Source organism: Thunnus thynnus, chromosome 9 (assembly GCF_963924715.1).
Source record: "Thunnus thynnus chromosome 9, fThuThy2.1, whole genome shotgun sequence".
In the NCBI taxonomy this organism is placed as follows: Eukaryota; Metazoa; Chordata; class Actinopteri; order Scombriformes; family Scombridae; genus Thunnus; species Thunnus thynnus.
The window spans coordinates 21,785,301-21,810,422 of NC_089525.1; the positions used below are offsets into that span (position 1 = coordinate 21,785,301).

A 25,122-nucleotide genomic window follows, 5' to 3' on the forward strand; every position below is an offset into this window, starting at 1 on the left:
TCTCATGGAATATTGTGGTTATTTGTAGTTAGCTTGAAGGTCTGGCTTTGTTGATTTGGGCCAAACACAACACTGGTATTCAAGAAAAGCTAAAGCAGTAAGAAACACAAACTAAGAATTGTTTACTTAAACAGCTAAAACTGGAAAAATAGTTGCCATGTCAGCAGTTACTAATATTTGAGGTGACACAAGTAGAACTGTGTCAGTCAGAAAAATGCAAAGATAATGTGGAGTAAGTGTTTTTATTAGGTTCAGTGAAAGTTATCACAAAATAAAAACTTACTCAGGTGCCCTTTTTATATTCCAGAAATTCTTGGAAAGCAGTATTGATACAGAATGTGTTATCCTGGTGAATTAAATGTCAAATACAGCACATAATTGAAGGCGTCTGTCATTAAAGTCACCTTTTGTTTCCTAGAAATGAAAACGAGGATAGCAACTTCCTTAAAGGCCCCATTCTCCAGCTGCCCCCCCTGTTAGTCCTGTGAAAGAAGTCCACTTCATCTGTCTCCCCGTGATCGACCTCATCACTGGGGGTCAAGTTCATAGCCGTGGCGCAGTTGTTGTTGACGTTTTTATTGATGTTTTGCTGCGCGCACCCGCCACTGTGTTCATCATCCCAGGTCCCCAACAGCTCCTTCATCTCCGGAGGGGCGTCTCCCCTCAGATACTGCCAGGCTCTCTTCCCGTTGTAGTCCATGGCATCCACATTGGCACTGAAAGCTCCGACCAGCAGTTTAATGACCATGTAGTGGCTGTGCATGCAGGCGACGTGCAGCGGGGTGAACCCGCCGCTGCCCCGCACGTTCACATTCACGGGGATCCCCGCGTTTTGCGCGTAACGCAAAAGTTTCACCAGAGTCTCATCCTGTCCCCTTTTGGCTAACCAGTGGAGCACAGAATAACCGCTGATGAAATCCTTCCTGGTTAACAGATGGGGGTCTTCAGAGATAAACTCCAGTATGGTTTCATAGTTTCCCTCCACCGCAGAAATCATCCACGCGTGCTCCATCGGATACAAAGCCCAGTTTACGTCCTGCTCCGAGGACGCGCTGGAGGTCTGGGAGGTCAACACAGTGCTGAACCCGCTGTGAGATGAGTTACTCAGAAGCAGCTCTTTCAGGTATTTTTTACGCATAGCCGGTGTGAGCGACCCTCTCTCCGATGCGTCTCTCTGGAGGAGGAGAGTGCCCGGTGCGGAGCTGTCAGACACTTCTTGTTGTCTCTGCAGCCTCGACCTACGCTGGAAAGCGCTGGGCATGACTTGCATGCCATACCTCGAGAGTCGCTCCACAACGGTGGTCTGTCTGGATGACCTTCTGATGTGGGCGTCAGTGTCGCTGACAGCTGGTTCATTTCCAGCATCATCCGATCCGCTCTCATGCATGCTGCACGCAAGGCTACTTCCTTTTATTTGGACAACACCCCGAAGATATCAGTGTCAAATTAGATACTGGGAACGGTTTCTATCCACTGCGTCGGACTCATTCTCTGTGTAAAGGGGAGGGGGGAGTTTATTTTTACCGTTTGTATGAGTAAATAAACATTTCAGATATGCGTAAACATGTCATTTTAAACAAGCGTCTTAAAGACAAACAGATCAAGTTCCTCTTTTTGCAGGCATGTTGAAACACTGTCAATTTATCCCTTAATCTCATAACCCCTTAAATACCAAAAATATGTTTTAGCTCTGTCTCCTGTGTATCAGACTGCTGACCACGCCAATCTTACTCACCTGTTCAAGAGCGTCCAAACCGCAGACAGACTCACGTATAATAAAAGCGCTCAGTGACTCTCACAGTTTTCACCATTAACCGTTTCATTCTCTGTGAAACGTTATCGTCCAGCTGGTAACGACTGTGATCGTTATTTTAAGGATATATGTCAAATTCTGAGCTACAAATTCAAGCTGGGATTCTCTCTCCCTTTTCAAGAGGAACTGAGACAAAGTTCATTCTAATCTCAGGCAAAACCAATAGCGAGAAAACCCTCCCATGTGACCACTGATGGACTTCAAAGCAGGAAGTAATAGTCTGTAATGCTGTCACAGCCTGTCACTGAGCTATGGACTGGACTGGGGCAATGCAAATACAACATAGCAAGGGTAATTAAAAGACACTTTATTTCAGTAAAAAAGTCATAACAAAAAAAAAAAAAAACAACATTCTTTCATTTTCAGTCAGTAACAGATTCTGGAGGAAGTTCAACGGTCAGCTCGTCGAGTGTTTGAAGAAAGGCATCCAGCTCCGAGCAGTAACCTGGAAAGAGATTCAGCAGGTTAATGATACTTTTAGTTAATGATACCTGCAGTGAATCAGTACCTCATACTTAAAGGCTTCAGTCATCGCTGTCTAGCAACTGTAGATACTTTCATTTTATTTGCCAGGACTTTGAGACACGGTGAAGTTGAATGAAATTAACTTAAAATCATGTTGACAGCGTGTGATTTAATTTCATCTGAGCAAAGTAGTTTCAATTAAACAACTGGTCTGTTCATTGTTTCACAGAGAAAATGTGCAACACTTAAAACACGAGGCTCTGGGAAATTGTGAAGGCCATTTTATATACTATACAGTTAATTGGAAAAAAAAAAGGGAGTAATAAATGATGAAAATGATTTAGTTGCAGTCCTAAATGAAAACTTTACAGCAGTAAACAGTAATTATACATCATCATTCAGCAACTAAGAACGTGTTTCTGGGAAGACAAACTGCAGTCGTGAGCAACACACTGTTCACCTCCGTTATTCTGAGGCGACAGCAAAAATCTCAGACATCTCTTAAAAATGCAAATAAAACCCCACAACTCTCAGCGAGGCTAGATAATACTAGGAGGTAAATAACTAAAAGTAACCATTTAAGATCGACATATTTGTGTACATTAACTGACCAACTTCATCCAAACAGTAATGTGTAAATGAGGGTTTAATAGGGATTTTATACCTGAATTTCTTGGCATCTTTACAGGTGACATGTTTGGGAGCGGCTTAAACATTTCCAGGTCCTCCTCACAAGGAGGGGGAGCCTGTGGGAAACAAGCCAGTCCAGGCAGAGCAAAGCCACTGAGAGGAATCAAATCTTCAGGTATGCTGTACTTCTCAAACTCTGGGAAGAAGAGAAGAATAACCCCTTATGTTTAGAGATGTTTAGAGTGAACCATCTCCAGAAGGAATGCAGCAGCTTCATGTGCGATTGAGGCTTGTGATGCGCATGTGCAAGCTTCGATGTAACAAAGATCAGTCTTGCGGGTATAAACTATGAGTTGTCTCAAGGAGGAACAGCTAATGTGATGCTGCAGTGAGAATTAACACAGGAAATTACTTCAGTTGTTGCTTGATGTTGTACCGGACATGTGGTTGTACAAGTGTAAAACTGTATTAAAAAAGACCCTTAAGTTAAATTGTGTGAAGTGTTACCAGTAAAAGATGTTTGTTACCTAGTGGGTCATAAGGAATGAACTTCTCAATTTCTGGATATTCCTCCACTTTGTTCTGAGCAGCATGTTTGACTTTGGTTTCCTGAGAGGAACACAGTGTTGTATCAGTACATGTATAGTTGAGGTATACAGCAGAATATTCAAATAGGTTGACATCACTTTTCTATCGTCATTGTACACGCATGTTTTATCCCAACCTGTGGCTTTACGAGTTTCTTCTCTTGTACATTGATGGCAGGGGTTGAGATTTTTTTGTTGACTGTCCCCAAAGCCTTACGACCAGATGGCAGAGGAGTCTTTAAGGTTTTGGCAGTCATTGGAGATTTCAAGAGTTTCTCTGGTGGGGGAAAAAAAGGTTAAAAATGTATGATTTCAAATACAAGTTTCCCTACAGACCTATATTACTACTAGAGGGGGGACAGCTGCACTGAGCACAGTTAGAATTTCATACCTGGTGCAGACTGAAGTCGCTGTCGCATCTTGAGTGTTGGTGCATGAAGACATGCATTTTCCCGCTCTGCAAAGATTATGTTGGCCATTGTATCTGAAAATGCATCATAACAATCCATCAACATGGAAGAGACCTTTATGTGGTCGACATTTTGGCATATTATAGTAGGCAAAGCACATGCATAAATGCATTAAGGTTCATAGCTGCAACCATTTTCTAATTAATGCATTAACACAATAGTTTTGGCCCTAAATGTTTAAGCGTGAAAACGTCTTCCAAGTGTCTTGACCTTGGAAATAGTCATCTAAAAATCTTAACTCAGGATTTCTTAGTTTGTTTTTTCAAGCTTCAACTGCATCTTATATCCTCAGAAGGTTTGAGTTTGCACTTGGGCTGAAACAAGTTACCATTTTCATTAATAGTTAAAAATGCCTGTTGAAATTTCCTACAGCCCAAAGTGAGGACTTCATGTGTGTTGTTATGTCTTGTTATATCCCACCAACAGTCCAAAGACATTCAGTGTTTCATCTTGTGTGACAAAGAAAAGCATCAAATCCTCACATTTGAAAAGATGGAACCAGCAGCTGCAAAAATGATATGATTATTCGATTATCAAAATAATTGCTGATTAATATTCTGTCATTTGACTAAATCGACTAATTGCTGCACCTTTAGCTTGCTCAGTTGTACTCTCTGGATAGGGCTGTAAGAGGGCCTAAAGTTAAGAATATATTGTGTCAAATCATTGATGTACACGTGTAATCAATTAATGTTACCATTAGTAATAACCTGCCCATGCAAGTCAAATATGTGCCATGAATAAAAAGTTTATACAAACATGATCTCAATCAAAAGCATTTTGTTGCAGCCTTTATTCATTCACTTAGCTAATGCCTTCATAAAAATCACAGCCAATATATTCAGACCACAGGTAAAGCCTGAAGTTTTGTGCTGTCCCACCTCATAAAAGACAAATACAGTAAGTGCCGAGTATTTTTCTGAAAAACAGTCTTTTTCTGTGACTCAGGTCATGTGTAATGAACACCAAGCTTACAAGACAAGGGTGCAATTTGATAGTCTTATCAAGCCTCAGCCTGAGCACTGAAACTAACAGCCAATGTGTTGCAGTGTTGCAGCACTTAGGTTAGTACCTTCGTTAATTTAGCTATATTTAACAAATGAATGACAACTGTTGTCTCTTTGCATTTAATACGAGTTAGTTAGCTTTTTGTTTTGTCGTGGAAACGAGGGAAAGTAACGTTGCACAAAACCACTTTGATTTTCGCAAGACATAACGTTCGTACAGTTAACGTCAGCTGAGTTTCGGGTTAAAATCGTGGATGTGTTGGAAGGTGGTTAAAATTAACGTTAGCTAACCGTAATCATAAGCTAGTAGCTAACTTATTAGCGTTAAAATTCAACACGTCTGTCACTCATTTTCGTTATTTCATTAAACTTTACAGTATTGGCTGAGACTGCTGTGAACTGTAACATTAATACACCGGTGTTAACGTTACCTGAGCTGTGCTGTGCTGTGCTTAAAAACTCCGTTGGCTGCACCTTCTCTCTCTCAGACCAAAAAGGTTGTTTTGATATAAACGGTGACGTCTAGCGTCCGCGGCTCCTTTTTAAATTCACTGCCTTCATCCTATTGGTCGCTGTAACACACGTGACTTGAATGGACGTTGCCATAAAAAATACGTTGCCATTTTATTTATATCAATACCACATAATAACCATAACCTCATCGTTTCAGTACATACAGTCTAAAACATAGGTAAATAATAATTACGACACCATCTATTTAGGAAACTAGCCCCCGCTGTTAATCTATGAGGACCATAGCCAGCCTTACTTCCTACTCTGTTCAAACCAAACACCTCACATGTGTTTATACTTAATGATTTGAGTCATATTAATTTAAGATACTTGTGAGTTGTCAGACAGCTAACGTTAGATTTGGCCGAGTTTTGCCAATACAATAATATCGTCTGTTTGTAACGTTCATTCACTGCGGTTCACTGCCATTCTAACTGGAGAAATCCATATTTACACATTGTAGGGGTGATCTGTGGGTAGTGCTAATTTTTTAAATATAAAAACCACGCAGAAAAATACTAAATACGGACCGATTCGAATCCGGCGTAATTTATATTTGTCTTTAATGAACAGCTTTACATATGAGTGTAGTTACCTACTAAATAATACCTAAATTAGCCCGTTGAGCAGTGGTACATTCCTAGTAGGCCATCTTTCGGTGTAACAGTGCAGTTTCAGCAGAGGGCTCGTCCTCCAGCTAACGGCTACTACGATGGCGTCAACTGAGATAGCAAGGCAAGCGGTGAGTAATGTTAGCCTATTTTATTCAGGATGCCTTTATCACCGTCTAAAGATATTCCTTGAAATGTCTCGGCATATGTCCAAAATATATTTGTATTGAGTATAATTTGAAACAGGTTTCGTTAGTTAGTCACCACCCGCTTTTCATGGTTAACGTTATATTCCGTCAAAAATTCAGTGTAACGTTGAACAGATTATTGTGCCATCAGCGTAGCCGTTAGAAATCTGATAATACCTTTCTAAATCTTTCATAATTGTCTATTTCAATGTCGATAAGTCGTGGCTTTCAGTTAAAAATGCTTTAATTCCATTATTTTAATTTTCATGAGCTAACGCCTGCAGGTTTCCTGTGATGGTATCATTAGCTAAAATTGAGTAAAAAACGAAATGACGTTGGTGTTTTGTGTAACGTTATTTTAATATATTAAACACGTATCGTGTAGCAGACTGTGTTAGCTCACGTTAAAACAATAACCTACCATAAAGACATCGGTAGGCCATTCATTCTGAACGCCCCCATTTCAGCACAGCTACGGTGTTCATTTCCGTTATGTTGTTTCATGCAAGTCCCGTTAACTTTCAGTCGGGCGTTGTCTGATGTGTATAGAAAATACGGGGAAAAGAAAAACAGATTCTGGCTGGTTATAGGCATTTAGGGCTGCAATTTGCAACGCGTGTGTAATGTTTGCCTGGATTTTTTGTTTGGGGCAAAGAAAAGGAAGCCACCAAACCCAGACAAAGTGCTCAGAATAGCGAGGTTTTGCAGCTTGATATCCGTTTTGCGGCTCAATGAATGAAAACCAGCGGTGTGTAACTTGGCTGTGAGTGTCTTGCCATGCAGGAATGGTTTGAGGAATGTTGCACTTGCAGCTGAAGAGTAAAGGCTGTTTGTCCAGTGACATTATCGTCAGTTTTCCAAATAGTCCCTCAGCTGTTTAAACCCCATTTCAACTATCCAAATAATCCACAACTGTCTACTACCATCAGCTTGTCTGGTTATTTTAAATTGACCCTCAAATGGAATGTTTTCCTCTCAAAGCCTAGGCCACATTGGAAAGCAACTGTGTTATGTTAAGCCACATAATGGTTGGTTGGCTTAAGTTTAACTGGTGGAGAGCTTTTGCTTCGCCATATAATCTAAATTCTTTGCTTTCCTACACCTCATAATGTAGATGTAGGCTGCAGAAATGGGATTCACAAAGATGGAGATGCTCACCGCCAGCCACACGCCCACACGCTCATGTAACAACACAACAGTGCTTTTACACTTATGTGTTTGGTGTACAAACAGTGTAATAGTAGAGTGAATGGAAGTGCAACAGGCCAAAAATAGGGAGTTTAAGGGTTCAGGTCTGACACACACAGTGTTGGCAATATTAAACAAACTCCTCGACTCTTCGTTTTATCATTTTTGTTATTTCAATTGCATGTATTTGTATTTATGATGAGCTTTTAAATCATATGTATATAGTCTCAAAGCTTTTTTTTTTTTTTTGCAATTCTCTTGAAATGAACATCGATACCAACCCATATATGTACATTGTGGTTTCTAACTGTCTCGACTGTGGGAAGAAAGTCAGAATCCAGGAAACAGGAAGTCAGTCACATTGCACCTGAAAAATGTGTCAAAGACTAACGTGATACAATATAGCGTTAATCTGAGTGTTATTTGGTATTTTTCTACAGAACAACAATCATTGAGATGTAAATGTACAATGTAGAGTGCCAGAGAGGAAATCCTGTTCATGTTTACAAGTGTTAAAGGCACATCACAGACAAGTTGGTGCATAATGTGTTCTGTGATTCATAGTAACTGATGTTTTATTTATTTTATTTATGTTCTTTTGTTTAGGGAGAAGGTGCTCGTGCTGTACCACTTGCAGGCCATGTTGGCTTTGACAGCATGCCCGACCAGCTGGTCAACAAGTCTGTCAATCACGGCTTCTGCTTCAACATCCTCTGTGTTGGTGAGTGTATCATGCGTGAAAGTGCTTTTCCTCTGTCTCCTCTCACGCCATTTATTTGCTTCAATGAAACTCAGGCTCTTCCTCAAGATGCAAAGCAGTTTGCTCAGTATTTGACCCGCTTAGATTCTCTCAGGCGAGTCAGTTGTTGGTTAACACGATGAGTAAGATGCTCCGTGTTCAGATGAGACTTTCAGAAATGACTGTATGAAATTAGTTCATCTTAGCATGACATGGCTGTAGATTGTGGTGCTGTTGAATTAGATTGCACTATGCAGTGTTTTGTCCCCCTGATGTATATCAATGAAGACGGGTTATACTTAGAGTTACTGTGGTTTTAGGCAACATTGCATTACTGCCTGCTGCACAGAGTCACACAATACTTGCTGTTTTGAACCTGTTATGACAGGTTATACACTTTCCTTTCTGGAGCATGAATTCTAAGACGGCTATAAAAATGTATAACCAGTTGTCTTACTCTGCCTTTTCTTTATAAATGTTTTATTTTTTCAATTTCGTTTCCTTATTGCAGTTTCCACAGAGGGAGACTTAGTGCACATGTCAATGCAATCCTCACAAATGTGTGCACACCCTAATGCAAATAGTTTAACAAATTCAAGCTCTACATTCTTGGTTGATATCTCGTAGATCACATTTCTGACAGTGTTACTATTTCATTTTGCTTCTGCTTTTTCTTAACTACTGATCCAAATGCAGTAGCTACTGATTAACAGTTTCTGGATTAATAAAACACTGTATTAAGTCTATGTTTGTGATCTGTGAGACCTAGTTTCGTTATTACTATCTTTCTGTTTATTAAAGATTTACAACCAAAGATTATAGAAGCAAAATGGTGCAGGAGACTAACCACAACTTTTGCTGCAATCTGTAAATGCTGCTTTGTCTCTCACAATTACAACATCATACACTAGAATAGAATATCTTTAGAATAGAACATAATAGAATATAAAATATATCATATACAATATAAAATAGTACAAGCACTGCTTGAAGCAAAGAAATGTGATCTTTGTTTTAATAATGGGATCTTTGTTGTGGTTTAAAATTACAAAGAGGGAAGCAAAAATGGGAAGATGTACAGTTCCATTGGGTTCAAACATGAGTGACATTTCTGGTTTCAGAAGGTCTGATTGTAATCCTCATTTTAGACATTAACGTTGACATATCCAGTATGAGCCCGTGGCTTCTCCAAACAAGATGCCAAATTGACTCGACTCTGAGGGAAAGTTTAGAGATTTTTAACATAGTGAGGTACACTGCAAAAATGGGCTAACATGCTTAGGCTGTAGGTCAGGCTGTGATGAATAAAAATAGAATTTCATACAGAGGGAGCTCTGTAACTGAGTCATCTGACAGCTTCCAACAGTAAGTGGATGTCAGAACACATCAGCAAATAAGCAGCTATTTCAGCTTTATTTGTGGCTGTATGCATTTTGAAAATAATATATTAAGTTTGAAGCATCTTTAATATGTCACATTGAATCTACTCTCGAGTTCTCTTGACTCTTTGAGTTTCATTGATAGGTGGTCAAAGTCTAAATATTATCAAATTTAAGGGTAAAATCACAGAATTTAGAAGTGAAAGTGAAGAGGATACTTAAGTGTAGTGTGAAGGAAAAAATGTGATTGATTCAAATGATAAAATAAAAACAACAATATGACATAACAGTAACATGATGTATTTTCTCTGTGTCGTCTAGGCGAGACGGGTCTGGGGAAGTCCACCCTGATGGACACATTGTTCAACACCAAGTTTGAGGGCGAGCCCACCCAGCACAACCAGCCAGGAGTAACGCTCAAGTCCAACACCTACGAACTCCAGGAGAGTAATGTGCGTCTCAAACTCACTGTCGTCAACACCGTGGGCTTCGGAGACCAGATCAATAAAGAAGACAGGTAAATCCGTCTGTCACATCTGAGCGAGAGGTCAAAGTCTTCTCCCTTAGTCTGACAGATAGACTACTTACACAGTTGTTTTTTACTGGGCGTTCCTTGTAAGCAGAAATCCACATCCAACATTCCTCCCAAACAATTACTCCATGACTGCTCTAAGCCTTTTCTGAGCTCAGGTTTCATTCAGTTGTTCCCTCAGTATATTATATAAAGCTTACATCTCAAGTAGTTTCGTAGAATCAGCTTAAAAAACAAAAATAAGATGTACAAATCGTACTTTCCCTCTTGGCACAGCGCTGAAACTTTTGATCAAACATTATAAGATTTTGTTACAAAGCTTGCCCTCCAAAATGTGATCGCTAAGCCTGCTTGTGAGGCAAATTAAGGGTGAGGGATGATGTCATGTGAGCTGTAGCTCTGTGAGGTCAATGGGAAGGCCGGGGTTTCCAGGTTTCACGCTCTATTCAGTATCAAATTGTTGATGACAGAGGAAATGATACAGGCTTGCTGCATTTTACACAAACACACACTCAGTCACTACCAGAATATTCTACAGTATGTACACAGGCTGTGTTTGTGTAAATGTCTGTTCATGTGTGTGGATGCCTACTTTCCGTCCAAGATGAATGGGTCACACATATATTTTTTCTTGTGTCCATTTTCTATGGCGTGTATCCCAATTCTGGTTTGTGAGTAGTGTTAAATAAATTGATTAGTCAGCTGAGTTACAATGATTAATCATTTCATAATCTACCAATGAGTCAAGTAATTTGTCAAGTAAAAATGCTGCTCATTTGGGTTAGAGCTTCTCAGACGGACATGACACAGTAAAATGGGCCCTTAAGTCGACCTGAAGGCTAGAGAAAGAGTCTGCACCTCCTCCACAAATGAGACAGTCTGGCCTCATAAAGACTAAAAATGATGATGCATTCAGGATGCTGTTTTATTACCGAGAGGTTTCCTTCAAACATATTTTTTTAAGTACCAGCAGTAAACTGGGACAAGTTCCATGATACCAGTGTGTCCAATATTTTAATGGTAAATATATTTAGATTCTATTTATCTGACATCCAGTGATTAACGACACATCCAGGCTGCTATCAAGATGCCTGTCTTCCTATTATTTACATCTTCCAGTGGCTTTTTTGTAGTTTAGTTAAGGCCACATTTTTATCGACAGATACCTGGTAAAAACAATGTGGTCACATGATATTTCCTCACTTCACAAGTTGATGAGGAGGATCACCTGAATTGTCCATGAAACAACTGAAAGCTGCACAATGGATTTTCGGATATAGAAGGCCCCAGAGTATACCCCACCCACATACTCCAAAATCTAATTTGGGCACAACAAATTTGCATTTCCTTTCATAGAGGAACTTTTGAAAAGTGTTTCTGTGTCCAACCAGTGGAGTTCACCTTTTAATATACTGTAACTGTGATGCTTGTACTGCAAAAGAAAGAAAAGCTAAAATTGCTTCTCTCTGTGGCTCTCTCTTTTTGACAGCTACAAGTCCATTGTGGAGTTTATTGATGCCCAGTTTGAAGCATATCTACAGGAGGAGCTGAAAATCAAGCGCACGCTACACAGCTACCACGACACCCGCATCCATGCATGCCTGTACTTCATCGCTCCCACGGGACACTCGCTCAAATCCCTGGACTTGGTGACCATGAAAAAACTTGATAGCAAGGTGAGCTTCACTTTACTTTGTCAAACTATTGCTGGCCATTTTTACATTGCAGTGTTTTCAGTCTACTTTGTTTTGTTGATGTGGAAACTTAGAGGATGATTTGTTCAGAGACCCACTTTCACTCCTCGATGTTTCCCATCAATGCCAAATCAATTCCTGTTTGTTCCCGTTAGTCCTGTTAGAGATAATAATGGTTCTTGTATATCAAAAGCCTCGTGCAGTTAAGTTGTAATTGTGCAGGACTCATAAATCAAATATCCATGGTTATTTTTTTTAGCATTAAATGAGAAGGACTGTTGCACTGCAGCAGAATGATGTTAAAGAATAACTTTTATAATTCCTATGAACATGGTTAGATTTACTGTAGCACGTCATAAATATACTGTAGATAAATGCTTTGGCACTGCATTGCTGTTAGCAGCATTTGATCTATCCATTTTCGTCATGGGTCATAAACCTTTTCCAGGCCATCTGCCTGCATGCAGATTGGCTCTAGACTTGTCACTGCGTTGGTGTAGGTCAGCTGTGAAATGCGGTCGGCTCAGTCACTGCAGCCTCATTTTTGTGAGGTCCTTTCCCCAGTAGTTTATTTGCATGGACGTCCTGGCTTTTGTACAAAGAGTCGGCTCAGTGTTTGCCAGAGCAGCTGTGCCCTCCAGCAAGCACTCGCAACAGCGTGATCCAGAGCAGAGCCTCCTGTGTTTACACATTCACCTAGGGGGGGCGTTCAAACAGTCTTCTGCTGAAGTGTCCTTGAGCAAGACTAAAATCCTCACCGGACTCAGGGATACAGTAGAGCATTTTTTATTCACATGACTCTGAAGGTCCCTTGCTATTAGTTAAAGGGGCCCAGCAAATAACTGGGATTGTGTAGGCGACATGGCAGAGTGAAAATAGTTGTGTGGGAGTGAAAGTGTGGTTGTAAGTACATACATGAGAATGACCCTGCCTGTATCCCTCCCTCTCTATCTTGTTCTCTCTGTCATCTGATAACATGGATAACATAAATGTTGTTGAAATCATTGGATTCTGACTCTTAACAGCATATTTGAAGAGCTTTTAAGTGATGTGGAGCAGGAGATGGAAGCCTGCTGCTCCCTTTTGCTGCGTTTCTATTTTTATCTCTAAGCGTAAGAACGTGTAAATGTCTGCGATACACAAAGGCCTGATTTGCAGAGATCCTGGAGCTAGAGAGAGGTATTGTGGTGTGTTGAAAAGTTGAAGAGAGCACAGATTATTCAGCACTTTTTCCTTTTTTAAATTACAATTTAAGTTACCACATTACCAAATTACCAGTGATTGGAGTAGTAAAAGGCCTGAATTAGTTTATTTGTAATATGTTTTAACCTTCTTTTAAAATACATCAACTGTAAAGTTTCTAAGAATTCTAAATTTGGACTACACAAATAGAGGTGAAGAAAAGTTGTCGCTGACAGACATCTAAAAGGCTCTATATTTAGCTGCATATCAGAAAGCATTTTCATTGTGTCAGCCTACGTTAATTCTCTTCTCATCTCTCAACTGTAGGTCAATATTATTCCAATCATCGCCAAGTCAGATGCCATCTCCAAGAGCGAACTGGCCAAGTTCAAAATCAAAATCACCAGTGAGCTGGTCAGCAACGGAGTGCAGATCTACCAGTTTCCCACCGATGACGAGTCCGTGGCAGAGATCAACTCCACGATGAACGTAAGGCTCACAACCATCTTTCTATCTGCGTCACATGCTTCTACACAGAATATACTACTTCAATCATATTAAAGATGACGTTTAAGGTCATGTTTGTCAGACTGAATCCTCACTTCAATTTTTGAGGAGGAAATACATTGTGCAACAGTTTTCTTGTTTGTAATTTTATAATAAATTCTGTTATGTGTTCCGGCATGAGCAGCATGTGATGCAGAATCAGGACAGGCATCGTCTGTGTCTACTCAGGCTGACAGGAAGCCGCCCCAATCGGGGAGGAGTGTGTTCAGAGAAGCACAATCAGCCAGCTCACTCTGCAGGAAGCCGGCAGTGTGGGAAAGAGCCTATGTCTACTGACAGATGAGCCAGGGCTCACTTAGCTGTTCATGAACTGCCTTAACTCTCCCTAACTGATGCTATTAGACCGTTGCTTCTCGGCTCTTGTTGCAGAGTCTCTCCGCGGCTCTGTTCTGATAAAAGGTCATACATTATATCTTTCAGAGCTACCGTCTTGGCGTCTGTGGCATTTAGCTCTAAATGGTCACTTTCTGTAAAAACAAAGAAAACACTTTTTCAGTTTTCTTAATGACATTAACACTGCTTAGGGATGTATCCTGTGTAGGATGTCCTGATTCTTCTCGTATGACTGAGATAGTTGTGGTAATATTCTCAGATTTTACAGTAAATAAATGTCAGCATGGTGTGGAAATGTGCAATTTTGTCAGGGATTTGTCGTGTCCTGTGGGGAGAGAGTAAGGAGAATCTGCTGATCTCTTAGGTGTGGATGGCAGTAGACCAAACGTTGCTTTTCCTTCTGCTCCTTTACAGAGCCATTTGCCATTCGCCGTGGTGGGGAGCACAGAGGAAGTGAAGATCGGGAACAAGATGGTGAAGGCCAGGCAGTACCCCTGGGGGACAGTGCAGGGTAAGCCTGGGTCACATCCTGCACAGGAAATGAGAGCGTGCCCTCCCCTCATATTCCTCCTCGACTCTAACAGCTACAGCAAACTAGTTGATAACCAGTTACATAACCTCATCTAGACACAGCACCCTTTCTGCCATCATGCTGTCTGTTAGAGCTGCTGCAGCTCTCAGCTCTGACAGACTGAGAAATTTTATGTCACTGATGATGTTTCAATTGATTTTTGTTATTGACTTGGTTGATCAATACATAACCGACTCTGTATAATGTATTGTAAATAGCAAGCAGACACTAAATATTTATTAGCTCCTGGGTATATCTGAAATGTGCGGCAAAGCTCAGGTTACAAAGAGCTACTCTTTGGTTATTTGATGCCTCTCCAGCCTCAAAATGTACAACTGTGATCTGAGGGCTGTCTGTGTGTGTTTTGGTGTGTGGGCGGTGGTGTGGTTTTCCATGACAAGGCCCATCAGGCACACATAGCTATAAAACAGTGCAGTCCATAAGGATGTGGACAGTTTTGTGTTGGTTTGATAGTCCTGCACATTGCTGACTGTTTTTTCCTTTTTCTTTAATTTGAGAGTGTTTACATCCACATCTAATGAACAGTGTTGAAATTTTAGCCCCTTTCATACATAACCCTCCAGAGTAAATATGGCTACAATTCCTACACTGATTACCTGATATGGATGGGAATACACTCAGACTCCCAGCGATTTGTAATTCAGCACTTTAACCACATAGCCTTTGTTTCATTTGAGGTTCAGTGTGCTGAATTACAAATCGCTGTCCTCATGCTTACATACTGCGCTGTGTAACATTTCTGGCCAGAGGCGTAATCTGACATTGAGTCTATTTACCTCAGACCGTGTGCTTGCATGCATGTGTACTCACATGATGTCACACGGTATGTGGGAGTGTGGTGCTTGGCTCAGTCAAGTATCCGAATCAATAGAGAGGCCACAGGACATGAACACTGTCCTGTTTTGTTCTGGTCCTGTCTGTAGGACTACGTCTGTGGATTAGTCTCTCAAGTTATAATACATTAAACTAGGAGAGTGCTCTGAGTAGAGTGCATATCTCTGCCGGGCGTGTCTGAGGGCATTTATAGTCTCAGTTTTCTATAAGATGCATAGAATAGTGTAATGGTTTTGTAATCCAGCGTCCTGGGTTCGCCTAACCGTATAAACTTAATAAGGTAACAATATATGGGATGATAAGTCCAAACTTCTTACTTTAACCATTGTTATCTACTTAGAACATTTTATTGCAGCAGACCACACAAAATAAAACCCCTCCCTACCTCCCTCTTCCCTCCCAAACAAAGAAAAGTTGAATCTCACTCAGTTGTCCCTCCCAGATTCCTTACGGTCAAGATGGTAGTGAAGCTAACAAAAACAGGGATGTATTCGTCTCATATCGTGCCTAACTTTAATAGATCATAACATATGGGGTATGAAATTAATCTGCAGATGCTCTGGTTCCAGATAAGACCAAAGTTTTCTATGGATGTCAGTTTTTGAGCCATGACAAGGCCAAAATGTGGCCTACAACAGACTTGCTTTTAGCGTAGCTGATTGCCGGAAATGTCTTTTGCTGCAGTTATTGATTTGCTGATCACTACTGGCCGGTTAAGAGGAGTGAGTCAGCAGTCAGTGGTGGTACAAAACACGTTATAAAATAGATTTTTTCAACAATTGTGAATCTCTGCAACCACGAGAGGTCCTTGAGCATACAGTCATAAATGTGCACAAAAAATATTAGGCCGGCGGGTCCAGTAGTGTACGAGATTAGCTGCGGACAGATACACACACACACACACACACACACACACACACACACACACAACCAAATGCATGATATCCTTCCAGTCTCACACCTGGCGGAGATGATTATTAGCTGCGATATCATTCAAGCACTCCTTGATGTTGGTGTGTTCTGCTACTGTACGCTTACTGCGGTATAATCCATAATGAATGAGATGCTGTCTGATGTGTTGGGTAAAACATGCACGTGTGTGTCACTATGTGTCTCTCACAGTGGAAAATGAGAATCACTGTGATTTTGTCAAACTGCGAGAAATGCTGATCAGAGTGAACATGGAGGACCTGCGAGAGCAGACTCACACGCGCCATTATGAGCTCTACCGCCGCTGCAAACTGGAGGAGATGGGCTTTAAGGACACGGACCCTGACAGCAAGCCCTTCAGGTAGGAGACTCAAGACTGCTTTCTTACAGCTTTTTTTCTTCTTCCTCTCCTCATATATCTGCTTGTTTTGGATTTTCCTGCTTCTATTTATCATTTGAACCTTTTTACTAATTTGGCTGATTGCATTATTCATATTTGTTTCTACATTTGGTGTGTGATGCAGTGCATAGTGATCAAACTCAGTGGAAAGTTTTTGTTATTAATTTTGATTCACTTTCTCCTTTTTTCCTCTTCCAGTCTGCAGGAGACATATGAAGCCAAGAGGAATGAGTTCATGGGTGAGCTGCAGAAGAAGGAAGAAGAAATGAGGCAAATGTTCGTCCAGAGAGTGAAAGAAAAGGAGGCGGAGCTCAAAGAAGCAGAGAAAGAGGTTTGCATCATTATGTCACTCCTGCATCACCCTGACACATAATTTGCATCACAGATCTTTATCAGTTTGAAGCAGATTTCTGCTCCTGTCTCGACTAACACAAAACTACTGTTTCCTTCTGTCACCGCCACATAGCTGCATGAGAAGTTTGACCGTCTGAAGAAGCTCCACCAGGATGAGAAAAAGAAACTGGAGGAGAAGAAGAAGTCCCTGGACGACGAGCTCAACATGTTCAAACAGAAAAAGACTGCTGCAGAGCTCCTGCAGAACCAAGCTCAGCAGGCAGGGGGCTCCACCACACTCAAGAGGGACAAAGAGAGGAAAAAGTAAGTATTGTTCTCTTTCCCCTCAGTGTCTTAATCCTCACATCACAGGTGCAGACGACCACCTCCAGTTGTATGAAAATTTGAAAAGCCTGGATACTATGAACCTGGGAGGAACATGGCCTCACATTATTGCACTGACGTTTCAGCGTTTCTGAGAACTGTTAAAACAATTGCCTTCTATGTTTATGTTTGGGTTCACGCCAGGACATGGATACCATTGTTTAAAAGCCTTTGGGGTCCATATGTTGTACATCCGACACTGCCTTTTGTTCGCAGGCCAAATATGTAGATGTTTCCTGACAAAAACCTCCTTTCTCCTTTTTGCGCACACATTTCGCAGACAGAACTGTCCGTTAGATTAATATCACCAAGTACTCAGTAGTTTCTCTGTCGCTACTCATTAACAATCCACCTGAGAGTTGTATCATTTAAGGCACACAGGAAATGAAGGAGACTCGCATTTAGCTCTTTATTTCTGAGAGGCAGATAAATGCTCCAGTTTACCCTCCATTTGATAACGGATAATATTGTCTGCACTAAAATCCACACTAAAGAGAGCTGTACAGAATTCATAATTAATAAATAAACGGAGCAGAGAGAGGGGAGAGACCCGTGAAAATGACTAGCTGTCCTCATCTAAATAGTTGAAAGGAAGCCAACTTTAAGCTGTTTGAGTGAATCGCAGTCGGAAATCATCACTCCTCAATTACATGTTGCTGATGGCTCGACCTAAACAGATCATAAATTAAATACTATGAACAGCTTTATCACAGTTCTGTTAACAATTACTGAACATTTACATTAACTTTAAAATAAGCTGATAAATCAAGTACATTTAAAAAAAAAAAAAAAGTGGCATCATGGAAACTATTCAACAATTCCAATCCTCCAGTTTGATTGCATCTATATAATCTCTCCATTTTCTAAATCATTTCTTAGGCTCTCAGACTGATTCTTTTGCCCCCTTTTTTAAAATTTATATTCATATTAATTAAATTATGGATTTACAAGACTGTTCTCCGTAGTATGTTTCATGTTTGGAGGCAGCACTTGTATCCAGATGTGTTCAAATATGGTTGCAATCTGCTCTTGACATTTTTGGTCCCTTCATGTTGGTAATCAACTCCTGGTTGTGTGTTGAAGCTGATGTGACTCCGTGCCTGTTTAGAAAAGGAAGAAGACACTTGCACTGAGAAGGTTTTTTTTTTTTTCTTTTGCTTTATTTCCCTCCTGTTTCATTTATTTCCTTCACAGCCACTTCTTCTCTTTATAAGCTCTGCCTGGAACATTCCTCTTCAAAAGGGCAGCTGTGCATCTTCAGCTTTGTCTGTGGGTCACTGATCAAAATGAACTCGAGGGATTTTTCCCTCCAGAGTGTTACAAGGATAACAACGATGTTTATCTTAACCTTCATTCTAAAGTCGTAGTTTTCGCCAGTCCCCAGAAGACACAGTTATTGATTACTGCATGTTGTGTAGATGTGAATCTGTCCTGTGAGTGCATGTGTCACCTATGTCACATCCATAATGTTTTCCAGTTAACTCCTCCTGCACTTTGCTGCATGCTGCATGAGGCATCTTTTACTGGTAAGGTCCCCTTCTTGAGTTACACCACCACCAGACAACAACATACAACTGTGATTAATTAGATTAAAATGTTAATTCATGACATATCGGTAAAGAATAATTTTAAAATGTTCGTTTAAAATAAGTCGTTACCCATGTTAGACTTTAGAAGCAAATGGAGAGTATTCACAGACTGAATTAATGCTCCCAAAACTTAATTGGACTGAAAAAGGCAATTAGAGCTGCAGCTATTAGTCGATTGAACGATAAGTTCCCAACTATTAAATCAATTGCCAACTATTTTGATAAGCAATTAATCATTTTTTTTAAGAAGAACATTTCCAAAGTCTGAGTCCAGCATCTCAAATGTGAATATTTTCTGGTTTCTTTAGTCTTCTGTGACAGTAAACTGAATATCTTTGGGTTGTGAACTGCTGTTCGGGACAAAATGAGACATTTGAGGACGCCACTTTGGGCTTTGGGAATTGGTGATTGACACGTTTCGCCATTTTCTGACATTTTATGGACCCAACAACTAATCGATTAATCAAGAAAATAATTGACAGATTGATCGATAATGAACATAATTGTTAATTACAGCCCTGAAGGTAATGTTTCAGCCATACTGGGTCTTGGGAGATTTCATCCAGTGTGCAGATACTCTCCATTCCTTCCATGATTTAATCTGATATCTTCCACCTTTCTGTATCTTAAATAAGAGTTAAATCATAATCAAATACTACTAAACCTTTCTAAAGCTGTTAAAACTGTTATCTATTATCTAAATTCACAAGCATTTAATCTGCCTGTAGAAGTTATTTAAATGTGATAAAGTTTGAGAAATGGTTTCAGTAATTCAGAAGTGAGTGAGTGAGCCTGTGTACCGTTTCATTTGTAACATCTGTGTCAATCATATCCTTGAGCTGGCAGTGTTTACTGTCCCCGTGCCAGCTTCTAAATCAACCAGTTTATTAGATCCACGCACACCCATTTGATGTACTGCTCCATCTGTCTCCCTAAATACACAACAGCCTCCTTTTTGTGGCGCTCCCAAGTCTTTCTCCACCCGGCCCTGCCTTCATACAAAGAGCCATTCAAGGCTGAACTGAGACTAACAGGTCACACCAGAGCAGCAGCAAACAGCCTCGGGGCCCATCTCTGTTTAGAGAGATGACATGTTTTGTTGATCTCAGAGCCATATGACGACCCCCCACCGCCGCCCCTCCTTCCTGTGTGGATACAAATGCCAAATCCACAGAGAAAGAGAGAGAGGGAGAGAGAGAGAGAGAGGGAGAGATGTTGTCGAGACTCAACCACTGGGGAGGGTAGAGGTGAATGAAGACATCTGTCTTGCAATCTGTAAACTCCTCAAGCAGCTCAAGACTGTTAAAATAGATGAAAGCAAGCTGCTGAGCAATGAGGGAGACAATCAGAAACATTGTTTAAAGTGCAGGGGCAGGACAAAGCCTCTAAAAAGGAAGAAAAAAAAACCCCACTTAATTTTAGACGAGTGTGTTCAGCCAACATTCATTAGCCAAAGAGTAGACAACTGTACTTGCACTCTCACCTTTTTTGAGTTTCCTTGAAAGCATGATCTCCTTTTTTAAATGCCGTCTAGTCACTAATGTTGATGTGATGTGACTGATGTTAAACAGTGTGTGTGTGTGTGTCCTGATGATGTTTTAACTCAAAGAAAGCAATAACAGCCCGTCTCTCTTATTTCCAGAGAAGGATTCCTGTAGAAAAGTGCTCCCTTGTGGCCATCCTGCTGTGAATGAGTTTCCACCCCATCATCCTTTTTACAGTACCCTTCCCCTCACCCTCACCCAACCCTCCCCCCATAATTCAACCCTCCACATGTCCCACTGCTCTTTGGAAGACCCCCGGGCATTGCTATCAGTTTGACTCCTTTTACACATCACCTTTTTTTTTTTTTTTTTTTTTTTTTTTTTTAAAGCTGAATGATGCTTGTCTATGATGTGGTTTTGTACAAGCAATTATTCAGCTTGTCGTTTTTTTTTATATAAATCTACAGAAAATGCATTCCATATTTGTTTTCTATTTAGTGACTCTTTGCATGGTGGAGTGTGCTTTTTTAATATTAACATACATGACTACTGTTGTGATGGGCAGAAATTGTGTCGAGGCTAAAGCGAAACATGCATCAAACATCGGGACCTGAGTGTGTTATGTGTGGTGCAAAACCTGCAGTAGATTACAGACGGTTGAGGACGGATTAAATTAATAATCTATAAAACTAATCCAGGCAAAAGGTCAGCAGCGATCATCCGACTGATTCTCTATTCAGTGATTTCATAAACTCAATGTTCTGTTTTGTTTTTTGTTGTTTTTTTAAACAGAAATACAACAGAAGAGCAACCAGTGTAATTTATTTAACAGTGCAGCCAAACAAACTTGTTTTGGTGAAGAAGTCAATCAATAATTTCCTTTTTCCATCGCGCCACGAACAATCATAATCTGATGCTGCACACGGCACAAATGGAACACAAAATATTGCGAGAGAATGCAAAAAAAAAATCCGTAGCTCAGCAATTTTAATGTGAAGCAGTAGCAGCAGGAAGTGTTCGGTTTTGGTTAGCTAACAGTAAACAGTGCGGCTGACATCAATGAGATACGACTACAAACGGTAACGCAGCAGGAAATGACAGGCGCCGCCAGTAGCAATAAGAAGTACTATTTATATACAGGTTGTAATTGAATGTAAACACATTGAATGGCTACTGCTGACCATAAATAGCACCAAAAATGGATTTAGATTCCATGAAAATCTTTACGGTTCGACTGAATGTTACCTCAGCAAAATATACCTTAGACTTACATTGAAAATTGAGTTTACTTTATTTTTTATTGTGGTATTTACGTCCCTTTGCTGATGTTGTTTCGTTTTAGCTCTGTGCATGAACAGATGTGAGCCTAATCTCTTTGCCACTTCTCCCATACCTCATTCATTGTCATGTGTTATGTTCATACTTGTATTAGCTTTCACATTTGCACTTTTTATACACAAATGTGATGTTTTTTAAAAAAAGAAAAAAACTATATATATATATATGTTGTCAGTGCAATTGTAACTTTCTTTTTATTTTACTCTTTATGAAGGCACATTTGAAAGTCATTCATCGTGATGTCCATTGTCCTGCAGGGACGAGTGTTGTTTGTATCAGTGTTACACAGAAAAGAAACATTATCTCGAAAGACAATAAAGGCCAAATTTTTTCACCAAATATTACAACTGTGGCCATAATCATTGTGTATGACAAATATTGCTGTAAATTAGAGTTGAAACAAGTAGTTGATCGATCGATGAGTCTATCAGCAGCATAGAAACGGGCAGCTACTTTGATAATCGATTGTTTACGTCGTTTTCTAAGCAAACTTTCAGCTCCTCATTTGCTGCTCGTATTTGTCTTCATTTGATACTAAACTAAACGGTTTTTGGTTTAAACTGTTAGTGGTACAAAACAAGCCAATTATGATCTGCATTTTCACTATTTTCTGACATTTTATAGACTAAATGATTATAAAAGGATCATTGCGTGTATTTTATAAGATTAAATGGAACTTAAATGAACCCCAATGGGGAAAGTGGGTACGCTTGATCTATTGATTGCTGATAATTTGAGATATTACTGTCTAAGTCTACAAGACAACGAATAAACATTAATGCCAATAAGCTTTCAGTAAAGTCTCCCCTTTTCACAAAAACACAAAATGTCCCACAGCTTTACTAAACATCTCAAAGTCTTAGATATTTAATTCAAAGCTTCTGTTGACGTCTGTTATTCAATGTTTTTCACCACTTTGGTCCCACATGATGCCACAGGGTACAACATATGACAAGAGAAGAGCCGTTCCCTCCTCCTAATCCTTCGCTCACTGGTCTGTGTGTATTCACTTTTCCTTTGCAGTAATCCCTGGCTCTGCACTGAGTAGGTCCTCAGCCCTCGAGCTTTGCTGAGGGACCACCAGCCTTTGTGGGTACTGAGTACTGACCAGAGGCTATGTGGACCCCCCTTCCCATTCTTCAGGGTCTCTTAATCATTATCTTCTCTGCATACTACAGGGTTGATGTGTTACATGTGTGTCACTGCATCTCTTAACTTCACCTTGAGCTAATTCTTGCTTTGTCGCCTGTGCTTTTATGTGTACTGTTTTGTTTTTTGTTTTTTTTGCTGTGACTAACATCTTTTCCACTTCAGTTGTGATTAAAAACTTATCAATTTAAGTCATATTTGAAATGTATATTTACGCTTTTGCTCACTTAAGTGATTCACAGGGAATGTAGACAAATCACGTTTGAATTTTAACACATCATTCAATATTTGTTGAGTTGTTTTTCTCATATCTATGTACTTGATGATCTACTAGAACGACTGTTTAATCACAGGGATTTGACCACCTGAGTTTGTATTTATTATAAAACCTAAACTTTTTTTTTTTCCTCACTGATAACAGATGCACTTCAAATTCTCCTTTTTTGTGAGCGTTTCTGCTTTGCCATCTCCTCTAACGGCCGGCTTTCTTTCTCTTTGTCTCTTCAGCTTCTTTTAATCTGTCTTGACCACCTGAAGAGGGGATTGCAGCTTCAGCAAGAACTAAGCACCCTTTTACCTCTTCCTGTTTTCTCCTCGCTGTATCAACCTTTTTTATTCTCTCCCATCGCATCTCCTTTTTTTTTTGTTTTTTTTTTTTGGTTGTATTTTTGGCCTTATGTGGACTCGCATGGTATTTCTGACCACCTGATGAAGCTCTTAACCCAAGCAGGTTGGGAACCGGGCACAATTAAAATCTAATATGTCTTAATGTATATAAAAAGAGAGTAGTTAATGTCATCAGTGAGGGGTTCACACATTTTACAAGACTCATAGGTGAAACTTTAATTTTACTTGAAATAGAATTGCAATGATCTGCACTATGCACTCGTCTTTTCAGTTGGAAAGCTGATTCTTTTAATACAAAGCGCACGTTAGAATAAAACAGGAACATAAAGGCTTGCTGATTAAAGATAAACTCATCGAGGACAGAAGCACTTACTGCACTATATGTAACGTGTTAAATCATAAACAAGTAAAGTAGAACGAGGAGTAGAGTCATGTTTGAAACCTGCTTCCAGCGTTTACAGAACATCCACCAACGATCATCTTCACAAAACTGAATTTGGAGTCATAATCATGCAAAAAAGCCAAAGCAATATTTATATTTAAGCACTTCATGTGATGGTGCCCATGTTTACATGTCACTGTTGAATACCATGGAGGTCACATTTTACGGCCTTTTTTTTTTTTTTTTTTTTTTTACACATTGTGCTTTAATATTCAACAGCCTATTCTATATTTTGCATGCATCTTTTTATTTCATTACAGCTGTGATCTTGACCTTTTGACCTGCTTGTTTTTTATCCCTTTAAATTTCACAGTCCATTTCAACTTCATTGCTGTTTTCTTCAAATGGTGCATATTATTAATGTATATTTGCTCAGCCCTTTGATTTCAGCTCCCCTTTTTTTGCCAAATATTAGTATGACGTGGAGTTGATCTGAATCCCAGATAGGAGTATTAAAAAAAAAAAAAAAGATACTCATGCATTTATATAATTTATAAGGATATATTTTGTGTATTGAAGTGGAGACTTGTTGTTTATTACCTATGATCTTTGGACGTGACGAGTATAAAGTAACATTTTGGTGTCAGAAAATGCCATACATTTTTTCTAGTATCAGTCATCACCTCTTGTAGTCAAAAACTCTCCCACACTACAAAATTATTCAATATCTTAATTTAGTTTAATTCCATTGATGTACATTTTCAATAAAAAAAAATATGATCCAAGCTTATTAAGATTTTGTCTTTTATTTGCAGTGTTGTAAACTCACTGTTGTGTAAAATATTATTCTGCTGTTCATACTGTTGCACTTTAGTTCTCTGAAACTTAGTCACACCTCCTGAGGTTCAGTCAGTTCCTGTTTTGTGACATGTTTTGTTTATTTATGTATGTAAACTTCCAGGAAGGAAGTCTCTTTTATAAAAAGAAAATGGCAGCATAGAGTCGTTTACACATTTTCACATAAAAACACACAAAATGAAGTTACAACAGTGACGTAGAGCACAATAACTTAGAGACACATTCTTGTTGCTGTTTCCCAAACCTGGCTCTGTAGTAAAAAAATACACTTTTGCCAAATAAAAAGCCCAAAACTGTCAAGTATAATATTCTTAGTATTATTAT

At 39.7% G+C, this 25,122-nt stretch overlaps 3 protein-coding genes across 8 annotated transcripts; 1 reads left to right on the top strand and 2 right to left on the bottom strand.

Annotated features, from left to right (window-relative positions):
- Window positions 1-226: 226 nt before the first annotated feature.
- Window positions 227-2,017, bottom strand: sowahd (sosondowah ankyrin repeat domain family d). Its single transcript, XM_067599709.1, has 2 exons — window positions 1,736-2,017; window positions 227-1,491 (listed from the first exon to the last, which is right to left on the bottom strand). Exon 2 carries the CDS (start codon window positions 1,385-1,387, stop codon window positions 401-403), a length of 987 nt encoding a protein of 328 aa, XP_067455810.1. The 5' UTR covers window positions 1,388-1,491; window positions 1,736-2,017; the 3' UTR covers window positions 227-400.
- Window positions 2,018-2,105: 88 nt separating this feature from the next.
- On the bottom strand, window positions 2,106-5,522 carry pttg1 (PTTG1 regulator of sister chromatid separation, securin). Its single transcript, XM_067599710.1, has 6 exons — window positions 5,404-5,522; window positions 3,887-3,979; window positions 3,633-3,772; window positions 3,436-3,517; window positions 2,943-3,104; window positions 2,106-2,258 (listed from the first exon to the last, which is right to left on the bottom strand). The coding sequence occupies exons 2-6, from the start codon at window positions 3,972-3,974 to the stop codon at window positions 2,176-2,178; spliced, it is 555 nt and encodes a 184-aa protein (XP_067455811.1). The 5' UTR covers window positions 3,975-3,979; window positions 5,404-5,522; the 3' UTR covers window positions 2,106-2,175.
- Window positions 5,523-6,099: 577 nt separating this feature from the next.
- Window positions 6,100-24,725, top strand: septin6 (septin 6). Of its 6 annotated transcripts, none has more exons than XR_010929703.1 (11): window positions 6,100-6,227; window positions 8,079-8,193; window positions 9,912-10,107; window positions 11,612-11,798; window positions 13,326-13,487; window positions 14,313-14,409; window positions 16,447-16,615; window positions 16,853-16,985; window positions 17,121-17,311; window positions 22,806-22,926; window positions 23,439-24,725. XR_010929703.1 is itself a non-coding variant. In XM_067599707.1 (11 exons), exons 1-10 carry the CDS (start codon window positions 6,198-6,200, stop codon window positions 18,850-18,852), a joined length of 1,284 nt encoding a protein of 427 aa, XP_067455808.1. In that variant the 5' UTR covers window positions 6,100-6,197; the 3' UTR covers window positions 18,853-18,897; window positions 20,603-22,121. The 6 variants fall into 6 exon arrangements, 4 of the variants coding, with proteins under 4 accessions (XP_067455808.1, XP_067455805.1, XP_067455807.1 ...); XR_010929705.1 differs by lacking the exons at window positions 22,806-22,926; window positions 23,439-24,725 and adding exons at window positions 18,455-18,508; window positions 20,603-22,121; XM_067599707.1 differs by lacking the exons at window positions 22,806-22,926; window positions 23,439-24,725 and adding exons at window positions 18,849-18,897; window positions 20,603-22,121.
- The last annotated feature ends 397 nt before the right edge of the window (window positions 24,726-25,122 follow it).